A 16020-nucleotide genomic window follows, 5' to 3' on the forward strand; every position below is an offset into this window, starting at 1 on the left:
GTTTGAACCTGTGTCTAGAGATTGCATTAGAATTCTTCTGGTAAATTCTACTTCTCCATCGACTCCAGAAGCTTGTAGAAGGTTCAGATTTAGAACAGAAGTCGGAACTTACTAGAAAATACTAGATTTTTGATCGTTGTTTCTACAAACCAAACTGGGCTTTTGGTTGGCGAGGCTTATGACTTGGCCCAAGACCAACCACATAATTCAATGCAAAGTTCCTTGTAACAAATGCAATTTAGAGGTCTTAATTCTGTGATATATCAATGCTGTTGCATTTTTTTTTGTGTCAGAAAATTTCAAATGGAGCATGAGTATTGGCTAATGTTTCCACCAAACAGGAGTAAGCAATGAAGATGATGACTCGGGTTCTTATTGGAGGTTTACATTAAAAGAATTTTGGAAGCAAAGTCAGGGTAAGTTTGTCTCTCCCAACATTTTGACAAATACATTTGAAATTGCTGAGAGACAATGATATTCAAAATTAGTGTAATCTTTGGTAATTTTTACAACTTGTCACTTACTTCTTTTGTTTCTTCTTTTCAAGTAAATAGTCTTACATTTTAAACATTTTTCACAAAACTCTTCATTAGGAAAAAATGTCAGCATAAAGGAGCTCGTTCCAAGTACCGGGAACTCCAGGGAGGCACCAATGAATACAATCAGAATAACTTGCAGGGTTTAATATTTGTTCTTGAGTTAAAGGATCCCATTGTTTTCTATACATAGAGGGGTGACCTTCTTTTCTGTATTCTGACAGTTGTGTTATGTTGAGTATTTTTACGTTAACACCTCTAGCTTTCAACTCGTCAAGCATTTTCTCAACCACGTTCATCATTTTGGGGTCTGATCCTCTACCTCTGTAATGTTTTTGCGAAATTGGCTTTGTTTCATTATAACAATTGCCTTCTTTGGCTGTGCTCCATTCCTCTTCCCTGTTGCATTATAATGATTGTAAGTGAAGCGACTAGTGTGTGTAGGGGTATACTTGCAAGCCATATATTGAACATCTGTTGTTTGACTACAGGCATGATAGAGCTGTTTGGAGGGGTATCAATGTTAACATCGACAATGTCAGAACTGCTTGTAACAGTGCATCTGAATGGGTCTCCAGTTGGTTTATACAAAACAATGGCTGCTCTGATGACAAATGGCTCTACTCTTTAATTATTGGAGCATGGATTTTGTGGAAGGATGGATGAGAGTGCATCTTTCAGGGAGTTAAACCCAACCCTCATAATGCAGTGCATATAATTTACATTGCCATCTTAACTCCCGTTTACATGCATCTGTTAGCAGTAACACTGATATTTGCTCCTCCTGCATTTCACAGTGGAAACCGCCTGATCCAGGCATACTCAAACTGAATGTTGATGCATCTTTTGATCCTAATAGTAACCAACTTGGCGCTGGTGTCATCCTACAGGATCATGCAAATAACTGCAACGGATCATAGGAAGCTATTCTAATGGAGCTTTGGGTGCAGAAGCTGGGGAATGCATGACTATACGTAAACCTTTGGTTTGGGCATCAGAGAAACGACTCACCAGGATTTACATAAAAGCTGATGCTAAGTTTGATCATTCAATCCGTCACTGACGACTATTTACTTATTTAATGGGAGAATAGGTTATCACTGGAAATTCGACATGTGACAAGGAATGTAAGAGTGTTAAATACCTAATTCGGTTATCACTGGAAATCAATGAAGTCGGATCCGGTAACAATAAATTTGCCCGTCCATTTGCGTGTGTCCATCACTAATGCAGCTTTATAGCTCTAGCGTATTCGCATGGGCATGGGTATCGGTATGGACATTGGTGAAATCAAATCAGCTTTGGGTTTGACCATGTGGCTTAACATGCACAGTGCCTCAACTGATAAGTAATGCTCACAACTTCTCACCAAATATTAAAAAATTGCTTCAGGAAAAGGAAAAAAAAATCAAATATTAAGAAATGCCAAAGAGTTATAATGACGGAGGCAAAAAAATAAGTACTAGTAATAAACCATCATTTTCTCCGTCAGAAAAATGGAGCACGCTCGATTGAAAAAAGTCATGAAGTTCGATGATCCATAGTCGGAGTCAAAGGTCTTATCCACTGGGGAATTACCTCAATTCCAATCTTCGTTTACCCGCCAGAAAATCAATTCTCGTCGGCCGTCACAACAACTGATGCAGGGCATACTACAATTCCAGAAGATTCCGCTTAGAGGTTTGGCTTCCATGGTTTCCTAGTTTCAGTCTTTCTTATTTTTAGGATTCTTTTAGATTTCCTTTTAGTTTTCTGTTTCCTAATTTAGTTATTCATCAAGCCTATATAAAGGCTAGATTAAGTCTTGTAAGAGCTATCTATTAGTCAATCAAATTATTAAACACAAAACTTATCTTTCTCTTCTTGCTTGAATTCTCTTCTCTTCTTGCTTATAGCAATCTAGTATTTCTTTCTTTTACCTTGTTCCACATTAGTTGGTATCAACCGCTTAGTTTTAGGTTTTCATCCTATAACTTGATCCTTTACATCGCTTCCGCAACACCTTTCAGTCCTTTTTTAGTTCCTTTTCGTATACAAAAAAAAAAAAATGACTGCTCAACCAGTTACTCTAGCAGGAATCGAAGCTCTCATCAAATCTCATACCGAGATTTTGGCAAAAAACATTACTGAAGCTCTTGAGAAGTCCATGGAGGACAAATTAGGGTTAAGAGATACCAAGCTTGAAACCATGCAGAATCAACTTTTGAAGGTTGCAAAACATATAATCTAGATTTGGATATGCCTGAGCTTGTAGACTTAGAAGGAAAAACTAAAGAAGATATACTTCAGTTTTTACAGAATGATGAAGTACCTGAAGATGTATTGCGTACTTTAAACATTAAGAAACCGTATGAAGGTTTCATAGGTCATTCAAAGAAGAAGATAGTTTCTCCTGCACTTGACAGTGATGATGAAGATGAACGTGAGAACGATCTAGAGAAGAATTGGATTGAAGAACGACGTTTAAAAACTGGTCACAACCCTTACAGTTCTTTACCAGAATATAAACTAAAAGCTGATATTCCCAACTTCTCTGGAAATTTTCGTATTGAAGAACTAACTGATTGGTTCTTTGAGGTAGAAGCTTTTTTCGAATTCATGGAAGTCCCTGAAGATGCTAAGGTTAAACTTGTGACGTACAAACTCAAAGGAGGAGCTGCAGCTTGGTGGGATAAGATCTGTGATGATCGTAGAAACGCTAACAAACCGAAAATACGTACTTGGAAACGTATGAAAACTTTGATAAGGGATACTTACCTAGAGACTTTATGCAGCAACTTTTCATCAAATTACAAAACATTCAGCAGGGGGCACGAACTGTTGAAGAATATGTCAGATTTTTATAATTTGGTCGCACGAAATCAACTCAAAGAATCTGAAGAACAGTTAGTTGCAAGATTCATTGAGGGGCTGAATAGATTAATACAAAATGGTATGACTCATTCAGTTTTTACTATGGTCGAAGCTGTGCAGCAAGCTATTAAGATAGAAAATCGTCTTATTCGTTCTTCTAGGATTTATCCATCCAGACAAGGGCGTTATATAAATACTTACAGGGGTACCAATTCATCTCAAAACTTTTCTCCAGATACTTTTTGAATATTCCCAGGCCTCCTTATGATGATGTTAGCCATTCACATCGACAACCTAGCCATATTGTGCCTTATACTCCACCTCTGGCTACACCTATCTTAGCCAATCCAGTTGATCTTCAGCCGGGTCAGCAGTCTCACTCTCTGCAACCAACTCCTCCTACTACAGGGAATCGGTTTCATAACAGGCAACAACAATTTCCACCGCAACAGCGAGCTAATAATGCTTATACAAAATTTCGTGGAGATAAGTGCAATAAATGTCAGCAATCGGGGCACACTTCTAGTGATTGTCGGAAATTCAATGCTTTGATTGGTGAACCTCAGTTCATTAATGAAGTCACTGGTGCGCTTAATGAGTTCGAAGATGAAGACTCACCTGGTGATGACGACGAGTTTGTTGGGATGATTCGTCCATTATTTCTTACTCAACAATGCAAGTCTCAGAGACACAGTATTTTTAAATCAAGATGTTATATTGGGGGTAAAATCTGCAAGATGATAATTGATAGTGGCAGTGTGGATAGTTATATTGCTGATCACGTAGTTAAGAAGCTTGAACTACCAGTAACTTCTCATCCAGAACCTTACACTATAGGATGGGTTAATGCCTCTAGCACACAGAAGATTACTCTTCAGTGTTATGTGTCATTCTCTTTTGAGGGTTATGAAGACACAGTTCTATGTGATGTCATTAATATGACGGCGACCCATCTTCTTCTTGGCAGACCTTGGCAATACGATCTTCACGCGGTTCAAAATGGATTCGAGAATACTTACACTTTTGTTCATAACGGGAAAACCAAGGTTCTTAGTCCATCCAATTCCACTTCAAACTCTTGTGCGCAGACTGATGCTGTCGTAGCCACTGTTATTCGTTCTTTGCACCCACAACATTCTTTACATTCCCATGAAGATTCTAAGCCTATGATTGAGTTGCCTGCAAAGGTGAAGCCCTTATTATTTCAATATAATGTTTTATTTCCAGATGAACTACCAACTGCATTACCTCCTTTACGGAATATTCAACACCGCATCGATTTTATTCCTGGAGCCTCTTTACCAAACCAAGCACACTATCGCTTGAGTCCTGCTGAGCATGAGATATTACAGGGACAGGTAAATGATTTGCTTACAAAGGGTTTGATACGACCTAGCAACAGTCCTTGTGCCAGTCCTGCCTTCTTGGTTAGTAAAAAAGACAATGGATGGAGGATGTGTATCGATTGCAGAGCATTAAATCGCATCACCATTCCTTATAGATTTCTGATCCCTCGTATTGATGATATGATTGATTTACTGTCGGGCTCTATTATTTTTACTAAGTTGGATTTACGCAGTGGTTACCACCAAATACGCATTCGAGGTGGAGATGAGTGGAAAACAGCATTCAAGACACGTGAAGGTTTATATGAATGGCTGGTCATGCCATTTGGGTTATCTAATGCACCTAGTACTTTTATGCGACTTATGAATCAGGTTCTCCAACCCTTTCTCAGTAAATTTGTTATTGTCTATTTTGATGACATACTAATTTTTAGTCGCAGTGAGCGAGAACACCTCCAACATCTTTCACAAGTATTTCAAGTTCTTGCTGACAACTCTTTATATGTTAATTTGAAGAAGTGTACCTTCATGGCTTCTTCAGTAACATTTTTGGGATATGTGATTTCTACTGATGGTATTCATGTCGATCCTTCTAAAGTTCAAGCAATTGAAGATTGGCCAGTTCCTACTTCTATTCGTGATGTTCGTAGTTTTCATGGTTTGGCTTCCTTCTATCGAAGATTTGTGAAGAACTTTAGCTCTATTTCTGCACCTTTGACTGACTGTGTTTGAGTGGACGAAAGCAATTGATAAAAGCTTTATTCTTCTTAAAGAAAAGCTTTGTACGACACCAATTCTTGCACTTCCGAATTTCAACAAGCCTTTTGAAATAGATTGTGATGCATCTGTTGTTGGTATTGGTGCAGTATTATCACAGGAGGGTCATCCAATTGCATATTACAGTGAGAAGAATTCAGATGCACAAAAGAAATGGTTTACATATGAATTAGAGTTATTGGCTCTTGTTCAATCTCTTAAGCAGTGGCATACTTATCTTATACATAGGGAATTTGTTGTCAACACTGACAACCATGCTTTGAAGTTTTTGAATACTTATGCTAAAGTTAACAGAATGCATGATCGATGGCTTTCCACACTCAACAAATACACTTTCTCCGTGAGACATAAAAGTGGCAAATTGAATCAAGTTGCTGATGCCTTAAGTAGAAGAAGTCATCTATTAACTACAATTCGTAATGAGAGTTATGCATTTGACTATATCAAAGACATTTATCCAGAAAATGAAGATTTTGGCAAACTATGATATCAATGCAGTTCTCAAATTCATGGGGTTGATGATTTTCTTATACAAGAAGGTTTTCTTTTTAAAGGGAATCGATTATGTATTCCTCAAGGGTCTTTATGTATTCCTCAAGGGAATCGATTATGCTTTCTTTTACCTTGTTCCACATTAACAACTAACAGAGAAATCCCAGTCGTTGATTTTTTCAGCATAAACGATCGCCCGTCAGATATTGTAGATCATCATCGATGAAGCAATCCCATCTTTTAAATCAACAACCAGAAGAATGCATCCTCGGTTTTCATTTTCAAGCAACAAAGGTATCCACTATGGGACAAATACGGTGAGAAATTGACAGGATTGATGAGTGCAAGATTAGGAGTGAGACCAGGAAAACTGAAAGAGATGTAATGAATCGTCAGCTAGTCAGTTTTGTACTGCCGATTGATGGAGTTGTACAGTCAACGTCGCAGACTTTATCCAGGTAACAAAATTTCAAGATGAACTTAAATTTTATTTATTTTTAATTAAAAGTACCTAAAACAAAGTAAGACACAGAGAAAGAGTCATTTCAAAGTTCAAACATACATCTATGAAAAACTTGCTCCGGCATGACACACCATTTTCTTAGGCAACTTGAACCTGAATAGTCCTGGGCTTCTTAGGTTCAGGTGGAGGCAATTTCTGAACAGTAATAGTCAGAACACCATCAACACAAACAGCTGAAATTGCATCAAGATTTGCATTCTCAGGTAATATAAATTTCCTCATAAATTTCCCAATTCGTCGTTCCATCCTTACATATTTAACTTCTTTCTCCTTTTGTTCTTCCCTTTGCCGCATTCCGGTCACAACAAGAACATTGTTATCTTCAACTTGAACTTTGATTTCCTCTGATTTCAGCCCTGGCATATCAACTACAAACACATACGAGTCTAGGTACTCCTTGATATCAGCTGGTGTTGCTGCCATTGCTTTTGCATCTCTTACATATTTTGTTGATGGTGTGTTCGATGATTTTTCAGCTTCATGATCTGATACGCCAAGCATGTCTTGAAGACCTGAGAAAATTGGATCATTGAAACCAATAACTCTGAAAGCCATCGCTGTTGATGTTTTCTTCTTGTAACAGTACTACGAGGATTGCTTGAATGTAGATTGTAGAGATTTTGATTTATTTAAACCTGAAATTCGATTGATGTTTTGATAGCAAATCTATGCAAGTGATATTTATATAGATCTGTTTCTAAGATTTTGCTTTATTAGAATTCTTCTGGTAGTTTCTCCATTGATCCAGAAGCTTGTAGAAAGTTAAAAATCGGAATAAAACACCTGGAAATCTGGAACTTACTAGAACAGTCTAGATTTGACCTTTGCCTCTACAGAACCAAACTGGGCTTTGGGAAAGGAGGCTAATGAAGTCTCATTCCATTTGGCCCAAACTCAGAATTAAGATCGTAGAAGAAAAACATTTCATTCTAAAAGGAAGTTCCTTGAAACAAGTGTAATTTAGAGGCGATAATTTTGTTACATTTTTCTTTTGGTATATTAGATGATTTCAAGTGACAAATATAAAAGTGTGGAGCATCGAGTATTGGCTAATGGTGCGACAGAAGCAAGGATTTGTTCCACCTTGCAGGAGTAAGCAATGAAGTTGTCGCTATGGCCAGAGCTTTTATCAGCTGAAAACCCTTAAAAGAAATTTGGAAGCCAAGTCATGGTAAAGCTATCTCTCCCAACATTTTGAAAAATGCATTTAAAATTTCTGAGAGAGACAATGATATTCAGAATTAGTGTGATTTTTACAACTTGTCAATTACTTCTTTTGTTTCTTCTTTTCGAGCAAATAGTCTTACATTTACAACATTTTCCACAAAACTATACTCATTAGGAAAAAATGTAAGCATTAAGGAGCTCATTCCAAGTATCGGGAACTCCTGGGAGACACCAATGAGTACAGTCAGAATAACTTGCAGGGTTTAATGTTTGTTCTTGAGTTAAAGGAACCCACTGTTTTCTATGAACCGAAGGATGGCCTTCTTTTCTGTATTCTGACAGTTGTGTTATGTTAAGTACTTTTACATTAACACCTCTAACTTTCAACTCGTCAAGTGTTTTTTCAACTCATCATATTAGGATCTGATCCTCTACCCTTGTAATGTTTCTGGGAAATTGGCTCGGTTTCGTTGTAACAGTTGCCTTCTTTGGCAGTGCTCCATTCCTCTGCCCTGTTGCATTTTGAAGATTGGAAAGTGTCAAGTGAAGTGACTAGTGTGTGTAGGGGTATATTTGCAAGACATAACATTGGTTACCAGGTGTGTGTAGGTGACATGCTGACAAAAAACAGCTCGGTCTTAGTGTGGTTGACATGAATTTCAACCCAGTCGGACCATGTTTTCAGAGCCATTTCATAGCTGCGCAGCATTTCCATCTCTTTGTACATTCCTTCATCCGGATGTTCAAAAGAACCCCATCTGGTCAGAAACATACGATTTTCATCAGGTGAAGGACGGAAGGACACGAGCAAACGGTTGAATGTACTAGAAATCCAACTTACAAGACTTTCATTTTGGGTCTTCTCCACCAAAGGTAGGAATTGAAGACAAGTATGTCAGCATCCGTCCAATGAATCGCGTGTTTCTCGATCGCTTGGGCTCTCACTATTCGATCTGGTAATCTATGAAGCAGCGGATCGTCCGAATTAGATTCAACCAACAATGGTGCCCAATAAAACTCGATGGTCGCATTATATTCCTACAATTTTGTAGTCAGCCATATATCTCAGTTAGAACCACAATACATTTACCTCTCTGGAGTCTAGAGAAAAAGAGAAAACTTACAATGGCACTAAAGATTTTGAGAGAACCGTTGATATGCACTGACTTGAGTGCTGATGGGATTACTGATTCCACCAGACACACCATGGAAACCCACTGGTTTCTGTTAAGTGAATCTCCAACATAAACCATCCTTTTGCCTCTCAATCTCTAGTAATGCTTTGGCACTGAACCTAGCTTGTTTTACACTGAATCAATATATAGAAAATTTTAACTTAGGTTTGTATTTCCATCCAACATGAAACCAAAACAAAAACAAAACAATTAGTTGAATCAAAGTTTTAACTGAAAGGCATCAACGAAGTTTAAATTATAATGACCTTGGTAGGTCGCACTGGTCGGGTTGCCATCTCCAATTCTGATAGCTTAAATCCTTTCTTCCAAACTTCTCACATGCCAACTCGTCAGACATGAATGAGCACTGTTTCTCAGAATACAAAGGATATGATGTCGAGTTATCATATACTCACTTACCTGAAAAAAGATCACAACTGGACGTCAACGATACTGATTCGCTGTAACCCTTTAGTGTTGTTGTGGGCGTCGTAAGAATATCTTCGAAGACGATCCACGTACTTTTGCCTGTCATATAAACTATAAGAACAATGAAGGTGGCAACTGGAATTGTTATTAGGGAATGCAAACGATCTTTTAGCCCCAGAATTCCCAAGACCAAGTGGTATACCTTAACCATATTATACTAGCTAGTCTTTTGATGAATCATCAATCAACTTCTCTTCTACTACTCTATTTGTTTCTGGATTTTTGTGTATATGTTGCTGGTTCCTTTTTAAATCTAGGGATGATGGTTGTTGGTTATACTTTGTCATGGTTAAGTTGCTATACAAGTTTTAAAAAATAATTAGGTATGGAATTTTTTGGCGTAAACAACAGTCCTGATTAAAATAAAAGTAAGAAGTCGAAAATAAAATTCAATGCTGATAACTTTGAAACCATTTTAAACTACAGTTGAGTAGCTAAGACGCATGCACCAGTGAGTCAGGGACGCATAGTACTCGTAGCATGTTGCGATTTTTTGAGACTCGCTCTTGTTATGCTGCAGTATATCGAGCTTAATGCAACAAAGCTTGCTCTATCTAACATCTTTTGGTTCCTTTAAGTTGGCCAAAAAACTGCTGCAAGGAGAGAAGTAGCGTACACTCTTTTCACTCTACCAACAATGAGTATTTTGGTAATATCTGCTAGTGATTCTTTTAGCCAATAGACCGTAGTTAGGTTGTAGCGGTTGATCAATCGAACTCCATATCCTACGTAAGATGGAAGGTTGTAACCCACTTTCAAAGCAAAAAATGACTACGAAAAATGCTTATGGTTGGGGTTTAAATAGAGATTAATGTTTGAGGCCTGTCAAGATCGAATTTAATAATAAATCTGATCTCTATAATTGAAACTTAACCAACCTCACTACATAAAAATGATTTATAAGGTTGGTAAGGGTATTCGTATGGCAATCAACATTTTTTCTTTTTTTTTTGGTTGAGGCTACTTGGTTCGACAAACATGTTTTTGCATTATGAAAAATCAAGTCAAAATGAACAAATTTGGTATTTTAAGGTCCTAATAGTGCTGGTGATTTTATTAATATAAACTAATAAGAGTTGGGTCGCACTGACTATTTAACTAATAAAAAAAAATAATAAAAATAAACCCTAAATATAATAACTGATATTTGGAGAGAGAAAATGTGAGGGGCGGTCAAACATCACACGCCAGCGTTTTTGCTTCAGCCGCCCAGTTCTACATCAAGTGCGCGTTTGTTCTATACTGCCTCAGTGAACAACCCCTCAAATTTGTTGGTTTGCCCATCCATTTTTCATGTTTGTTGAGTTCATAGTGGGAGAAAAATGGACAAATTACAAGTTTGTTGAGTCAATAGGAACTGCTCAAATGGAAGAGAAAAAAAAATGTCCTTGAAGGGAAGCAACAACACTAATTCATTAACTCTATTCATTAGTGAAAACGCGGGGTACAACAACTATACAATCAATATTTCGTTCGGAAATCAGTATGGACTAGAATCCAATATAATTCTGAGAGCACCAACTTAAAAGTGAGACTCAATCAAGAAACATATCAAAGAGTTTTATCTCTTTCTTAATACAATCAGTAAATCAACTAGATAGAGATCTGTGAGACTGGTTGATATAAGAATAACTCGGGTGATACCAAAAATCAATGTCCGTGTGTCAATCAAGTTCTATCCAACAAACAAGATCGGATTTATCAACTATGATAGTACTACGCACAACCTGTGATATTTCAATTATATATAAATAAATATATGCGGAAAAGAAATAACATAGACACTAGAAAAAAATTTAACGAGGAAACCGCAAATGCAGAAAAACCCCGGGACCTAGTCAATATTTGAAAACCACACTGTATTAAGACGCTAAAGACTCTAACCTACTACAAGTTAACTTCGGACTGGAATGTAGTTGAGCCCTAACCAAGACTGACACTGATTAAGGTACAATCGCGTTTCTTATGCATCTTGAATCCCAACAGGACTCTGTGTACGTGATTCCCTTAGATGATCTCACCCACAACTAAGAGTTGCTACGAACCAAAGTCGAAGACTTATAAACAAATCAGTCTCCCACAGATAAGTCTATTCTGGTTGATGTTTCCATACGTCTTAAGATAAATCAAGGTGAACAGGAAACTCAACTAATAATCCGATCTTTTACTCCTGAAGAGCAGCCTAGAAATATTAGTTGCCTCACAATAACCTAACTGATTAACAGAAAAAGTTATTGCGGAATCACAAGAGTCTGAGACGAAGAATTGTTGTATTTACTTTTTATATCTTACATATCGGAGATAAATCTCGAGAAAATATTAGATAAGATTAAACTCAAAAATGATAGAAAAAGTAAGATCAGAATACACAACTACAGAGAAAATAGTTGGATCCGTCTTCACGAATCCCAAATGAAATCTTCAACTCGTTAACCTAATAATGATTTTGGAAAACCCTAGGTTAATGGAGAATCGACTCTAGTTTACAACTAGGACACACGAGGGTGTCGTGATTAGGTTTCCCAAATGCTAGAGTTCTCCCTTATATAGTCTTTCAAATAAGGGTTGCTTACAATCAAAGCTAAGATATCTTAGTAACAAAGCAATTGATATTCACCGTTAGATGAACTCCTAATTTAAGATACAAGATAAGTATGCCTAGATATTAAGCAATCAATCTCCACTTTTAGATGGTATTAGATTGATACACACAGATAAAATATACCTATATTTAGATATGGATGAACAGTACCTAAACGTGTATTACCGTTGGCTCAATAACAGTTAACTGAAGTTAACCATATGAACACTTATAATTTAGCCATATTCATATAACAGTTCTAGATCAAATATGATGATCAATCAATCATGATAGATAATCAAATGAATCTAAATGTGCTTTAAGAGAGTTGTTCAAATATTCACTATCTCACAGAAATATCCACGAACAATTTAAAATATATTCGGTTTGGTTTTGTAGTTGTACACAGTACTTATACAAGAATCAATTCATGAACATAATGCCACGGTTTGCAAAACAAGTCCACATACTTTATTTTATTAAAGTTCCAGAGACTTTATTTTGCAAACGAACCTGAGTTCATGAGTATGAAAAGTCATACTTACCAATTTTAGAAACTAACCACTGTGTTCGCAAACAGAGTACGCGAACTACAGTTCCGGACTTTGGCCTAGTCTTGTCGTTCACAACCAGAGTACGCGAACCACAGTTCCTGACTTAGCCTTGTCTAGCCGTTCGCGAACAGAGTATGTGAACCACAGTTCTGTACCTTTCACAGGTAAACCCGTTCGCAAACAAGAGTTCCGGACCTAAACTAGAGCTTCACAATTCGCATACAAAGTATACATACTGTGTTATATCCAGTTATTGGTAGTAGTTCTAAACTCTCGTTTAATCATTGAAACATCCTTGGAAGACAACAATGGTAATCTTACACATACCACTAGCTTCAAGTAATTTTTAAGTGATTAATCGATCAATACAAAACTTCCCAAGTTAACATCAAATGATTGTCTCACACAAATCATGTAAGATGTTAAAGGTAATTTCCTACAAATAAATTGTTTACAACTAAACTCGTCAAGTAGATGATGAACTTAGCTAAAGCTAAAAAGTTTCCAATACGTATTTCGAGAAATATATAAACGAGATAAACTCGGCTCAAAATTTCAATTGTGTATAATGTAAAAGTCTATATAGTTATACGAATTATTCTCATTAGAAGATATAATAGAATAAACTTCTGAGTGATAGATAAGTTTTAGTCTCCACATACCTTTTGTTGGTGAAGTTTCTCCAAGCTCTTCAACAGATCTTCTTCTTCAATTGGTGAACGCCGTAAAGTCTAAAGCTCAACTACACACTTTTATCCTAATATGAGACATAATTATAAGTAGACTAGAAATTAAGTATATAGTTTTGATCTACTAAACTTGACAAACAAGCTTGAGATAACAACGCTTGCGAGTTCGACCGAGAAATACTTTAACACTCCCTCTTTGTAAATTTTAGTAACAAAACTATCAATACATATGGATTATAAAATAAATAAATTTTTTAGCTTCTGATCCATCATGCTTGATTTCTTTGTCTCTTCAACTTTTGAATTCTTCGTTACTTCAAGTTCTCCATCGATTCTGAATGTGTTCAACTCAACATCATTGTTGTTGAAGATCCGTAGCAATAACAATACGAAAAAGGAAGTTCTCAATCATTGTTATTCAATGTCATAGTATTATTGATGCAGTTCGAAAGAGTCTAAATTGATATAAAAATGGTCTGGTGGTTGGAATGCTCCCTCCCACCAAGGAGGTAGGGGTTTGAACCCTGTAATTTCCAAAATCCACATCAACTAAGGTGTTTGGATATAGTTCAGGACCACTAGTCTAGGGTATCAAAAAAAAAATGATATGAAAATGGCAGCGAATAAAAATATAAAAGTAAGCGATAAATGGGTAGAAATTGATAAAAATTAGATGATCTTTAAAGAGATTCTAAAATCTCCAGGTTCATCTAGACCTTGTTAATTCACAAAGAATAACAATTATAGAAAAGTAAGCGATAAATGGGTAGAAATTGATAGAAATTAGATGATCTTCAAAGAGATTCTAAAATCTTCAGGTTTATCTGGACCTTGTTAATTCACAAAGAATAACAACTATTGTTTATCTAGACCTCGTTAATTCACTACGAATAACGACTATAGATAATACTAGAAATTCAATATGAATAACAATTATAAATATGAGATTAGTATTCAGACCTCAGGTAAACCTAACTATGAATAAAAAAATCAAAATCAATAAACTCAATAAGTTTAGAGAAAATAAAATAATATTAATTAATCAAATAGGAGATAAAAGTACCACAAAAAAAAATTAATCAAAAAATGTCTACTAATTTTCATTTTTTGAGCTCCTTATATAGATAACTCCTCCTAGATAAACTACCTTTAGACAACTTTCCTAACTTAACAAAAATCTCAAACTTATTTCTCAAGGTATCTGCTACCTTTAGACAACTTTCCTAACTTATTAAAACTATTAAAATAAGCTTCTAGACTGTTCTAAAATTATCCTAATTATTAATTTCGAATTTTAATTATTTTTCTACTAAAAAAATAATTAAAAAATACAAATAATAATCGGAAAAATATTAGATCCACTACGAGAAAAACAGTGATCAACTACTCTCAAAAAGAGTTGTCATACGTCTACGACAACGTTTGGCCAAAGGTTGCACAAGGGGGGTGGGGTTGGGTGAGTGGGGTGTAGAAAGTACTCAAATCTTCACAACTCTTTAGATAAAGTCGTAAACATAGTTGTTGTTTTGTTTTGTACAACTATGATTAGAATTGTATGTCATTTAGTTTTGTACAACTATGATTAGAATTGTATGTCATTTTGTTTGAGTTGTAAGTCACTTCTTTGACAACTATGGTTGAGTCATATGTCATTTCTTTGACAAACTTTCATAGTAGTTATGGTTATACTTCATTTGTGAAAATAAATAAATATGAAATTGGTCACAACATTAAAAATATACCAGCATTTCAAATGTAAACCATCAAAATGTGACAGCATTCAAACCTTTAAACCAGTCTTAGATCTCGAGACTGCAAATTATTATAATCATTCTTACTTGTGAAACTACAATAGATTCATCAACAATTTACAATGTAATCATTCACCAAATACACTAGATTCTTTTCAGTGTTGTTAATCACCACGTATATATTCTCATAATGCATTCACATAGAGCTAGAACACAGGTCACTGACCATTTTCTTCGGCTCTTACAAGTTTATATCGACATGTATATAATACACTCACATATATTTCATGAGTGGTGGATTGTTGCTTACCGTGCTCATCTAACCCAGCTCTTAGAGATGTTTTACTGACAAAGTAATCACCATTCATGTACATGTATCGACACCTCATCGTATTCTTCTTGATGCTAACAGTCTTACAACATTTTTTACCCGACATTAACTACATATACAATAAATCCCATAATGTTCATTTCCAAACATAAGGAAATGACTATAAGGCTACTCTCAAGTGAAACTGGCGTAGCTCGATGAAACTGGATTACCGTATCTCGATCTGACTTCTTGTCTGAAACATCCGACATCTTTTCATAACGATCCTTGAGGGTCCAAGCTGCTCAACATTTTCACCCTTTACATTGAGAGAAAAATGCTTAGCAGATTTTAGAGAAAATAAACATGAAAATAAGTGAAAGAAATGTCATATAGTAAATGAAGCACATATGAAAGCATTCATGTTTAACAGAAATGTTAAGATCCTAAATCTGTGCAAAACCTAGATGTTAGAACTCATACTAGATGATGAACCAAGATAAGAGCTTAATATTCAGCAGGCATATTAAGACTGCAAATCACATTACGGTTTTTTTTTTTGATCGTTTTTTTCATTTTGATCAGTTCACATTACGATATATTACACTTGTTATGTTTGCCCTATCAACTAACCACAAGTCAAAAGGATATATAAAACAAGTGGGTGGCAACTTCGAATTCCACCCAACTAAACCATCACAACAAAATCATTTGGCGCACTCATGGAAGACTAGATACATATCAAACAACATGTCAGGATGTGGAGGTCAAACTATG

At 35.9% G+C, this 16020-nt stretch overlaps 2 protein-coding genes across 7 annotated transcripts; both read right to left on the minus strand.

Moving 5' to 3' along the window:
- Positions 1 to 6471: 6471 nt before the first annotated feature.
- On the minus strand, positions 6472 to 7207 carry LOC113338400 (17.9 kDa class II heat shock protein-like). Its single transcript, XM_026583837.1, has one exon. The coding sequence runs from the start codon at positions 7080 to 7082 to the stop codon at positions 6606 to 6608; it is 477 nt and encodes a 158-aa protein (XP_026439622.1). The 5' UTR covers positions 7083 to 7207; the 3' UTR covers positions 6472 to 6605.
- Positions 7208 to 7729: 522 nt separating this feature from the next.
- Positions 7730 to 9616, minus strand: LOC113338399 (protein trichome birefringence-like 34). 6 transcript variants are annotated; one of them, XM_026583834.1, is made up of 7 exons: positions 9501 to 9616; positions 9290 to 9397; positions 9136 to 9200; positions 8819 to 9003; positions 8536 to 8732; positions 8291 to 8452; positions 7730 to 8206 (listed from the first exon to the last, which is right to left on the minus strand). In XM_026583834.1, the coding sequence occupies exons 4-7, from the start codon at positions 8945 to 8947 to the stop codon at positions 8098 to 8100; spliced, it is 597 nt and encodes a 198-aa protein (XP_026439619.1). In that variant the 5' UTR covers positions 8948 to 9003; positions 9136 to 9200; positions 9290 to 9397; positions 9501 to 9616; the 3' UTR covers positions 7730 to 8097. The 6 variants fall into 6 exon arrangements, with proteins under 6 accessions (XP_026439619.1, XP_026439615.1, XP_026439618.1 ...); XM_026583830.1 differs by having other exon boundaries at positions 9136 to 9397; XM_026583833.1 differs by having other exon boundaries at positions 9290 to 9586.
- Positions 9617 to 16020: the final 6404 nt, after the last annotated feature.

Source organism: Papaver somniferum, unplaced genomic scaffold, assembly GCF_003573695.1.
Source record: "Papaver somniferum cultivar HN1 unplaced genomic scaffold, ASM357369v1 unplaced-scaffold_19, whole genome shotgun sequence".
Lineage (NCBI taxonomy): Eukaryota > Viridiplantae > Streptophyta > Magnoliopsida > Ranunculales > Papaveraceae > Papaver > Papaver somniferum.

Excerpts from the sequence above, each read along its gene's own strand:
- LOC113338400 (XM_026583837.1), bottom strand. The coding sequence starts at position 7,082 with ATGGCTTTCAGAGTTATTGGTTTCAATGATCCAATTTTCTCAGGTCTT.
- LOC113338399 (XM_026583834.1), bottom strand. The coding sequence starts at position 8,947 with ATGGTTTATGTTGGAGATTCACTTAACAGAAACCAGTGGGTTTCCATG. Across the intron at positions 8,453-8,535 it reads AGACCCAAAATGAAAGTCTT|ATGGGGTTCTTTTGAACATC; the intron begins GTAAGTTGGATT and ends GTTTCTGACCAG. Across the intron at positions 8,207-8,290 it reads ATGTCACCTACACACACCTG|GGCAGAGGAATGGAGCACTG; the intron begins GTAACCAATGTT and ends AAAATGCAACAG.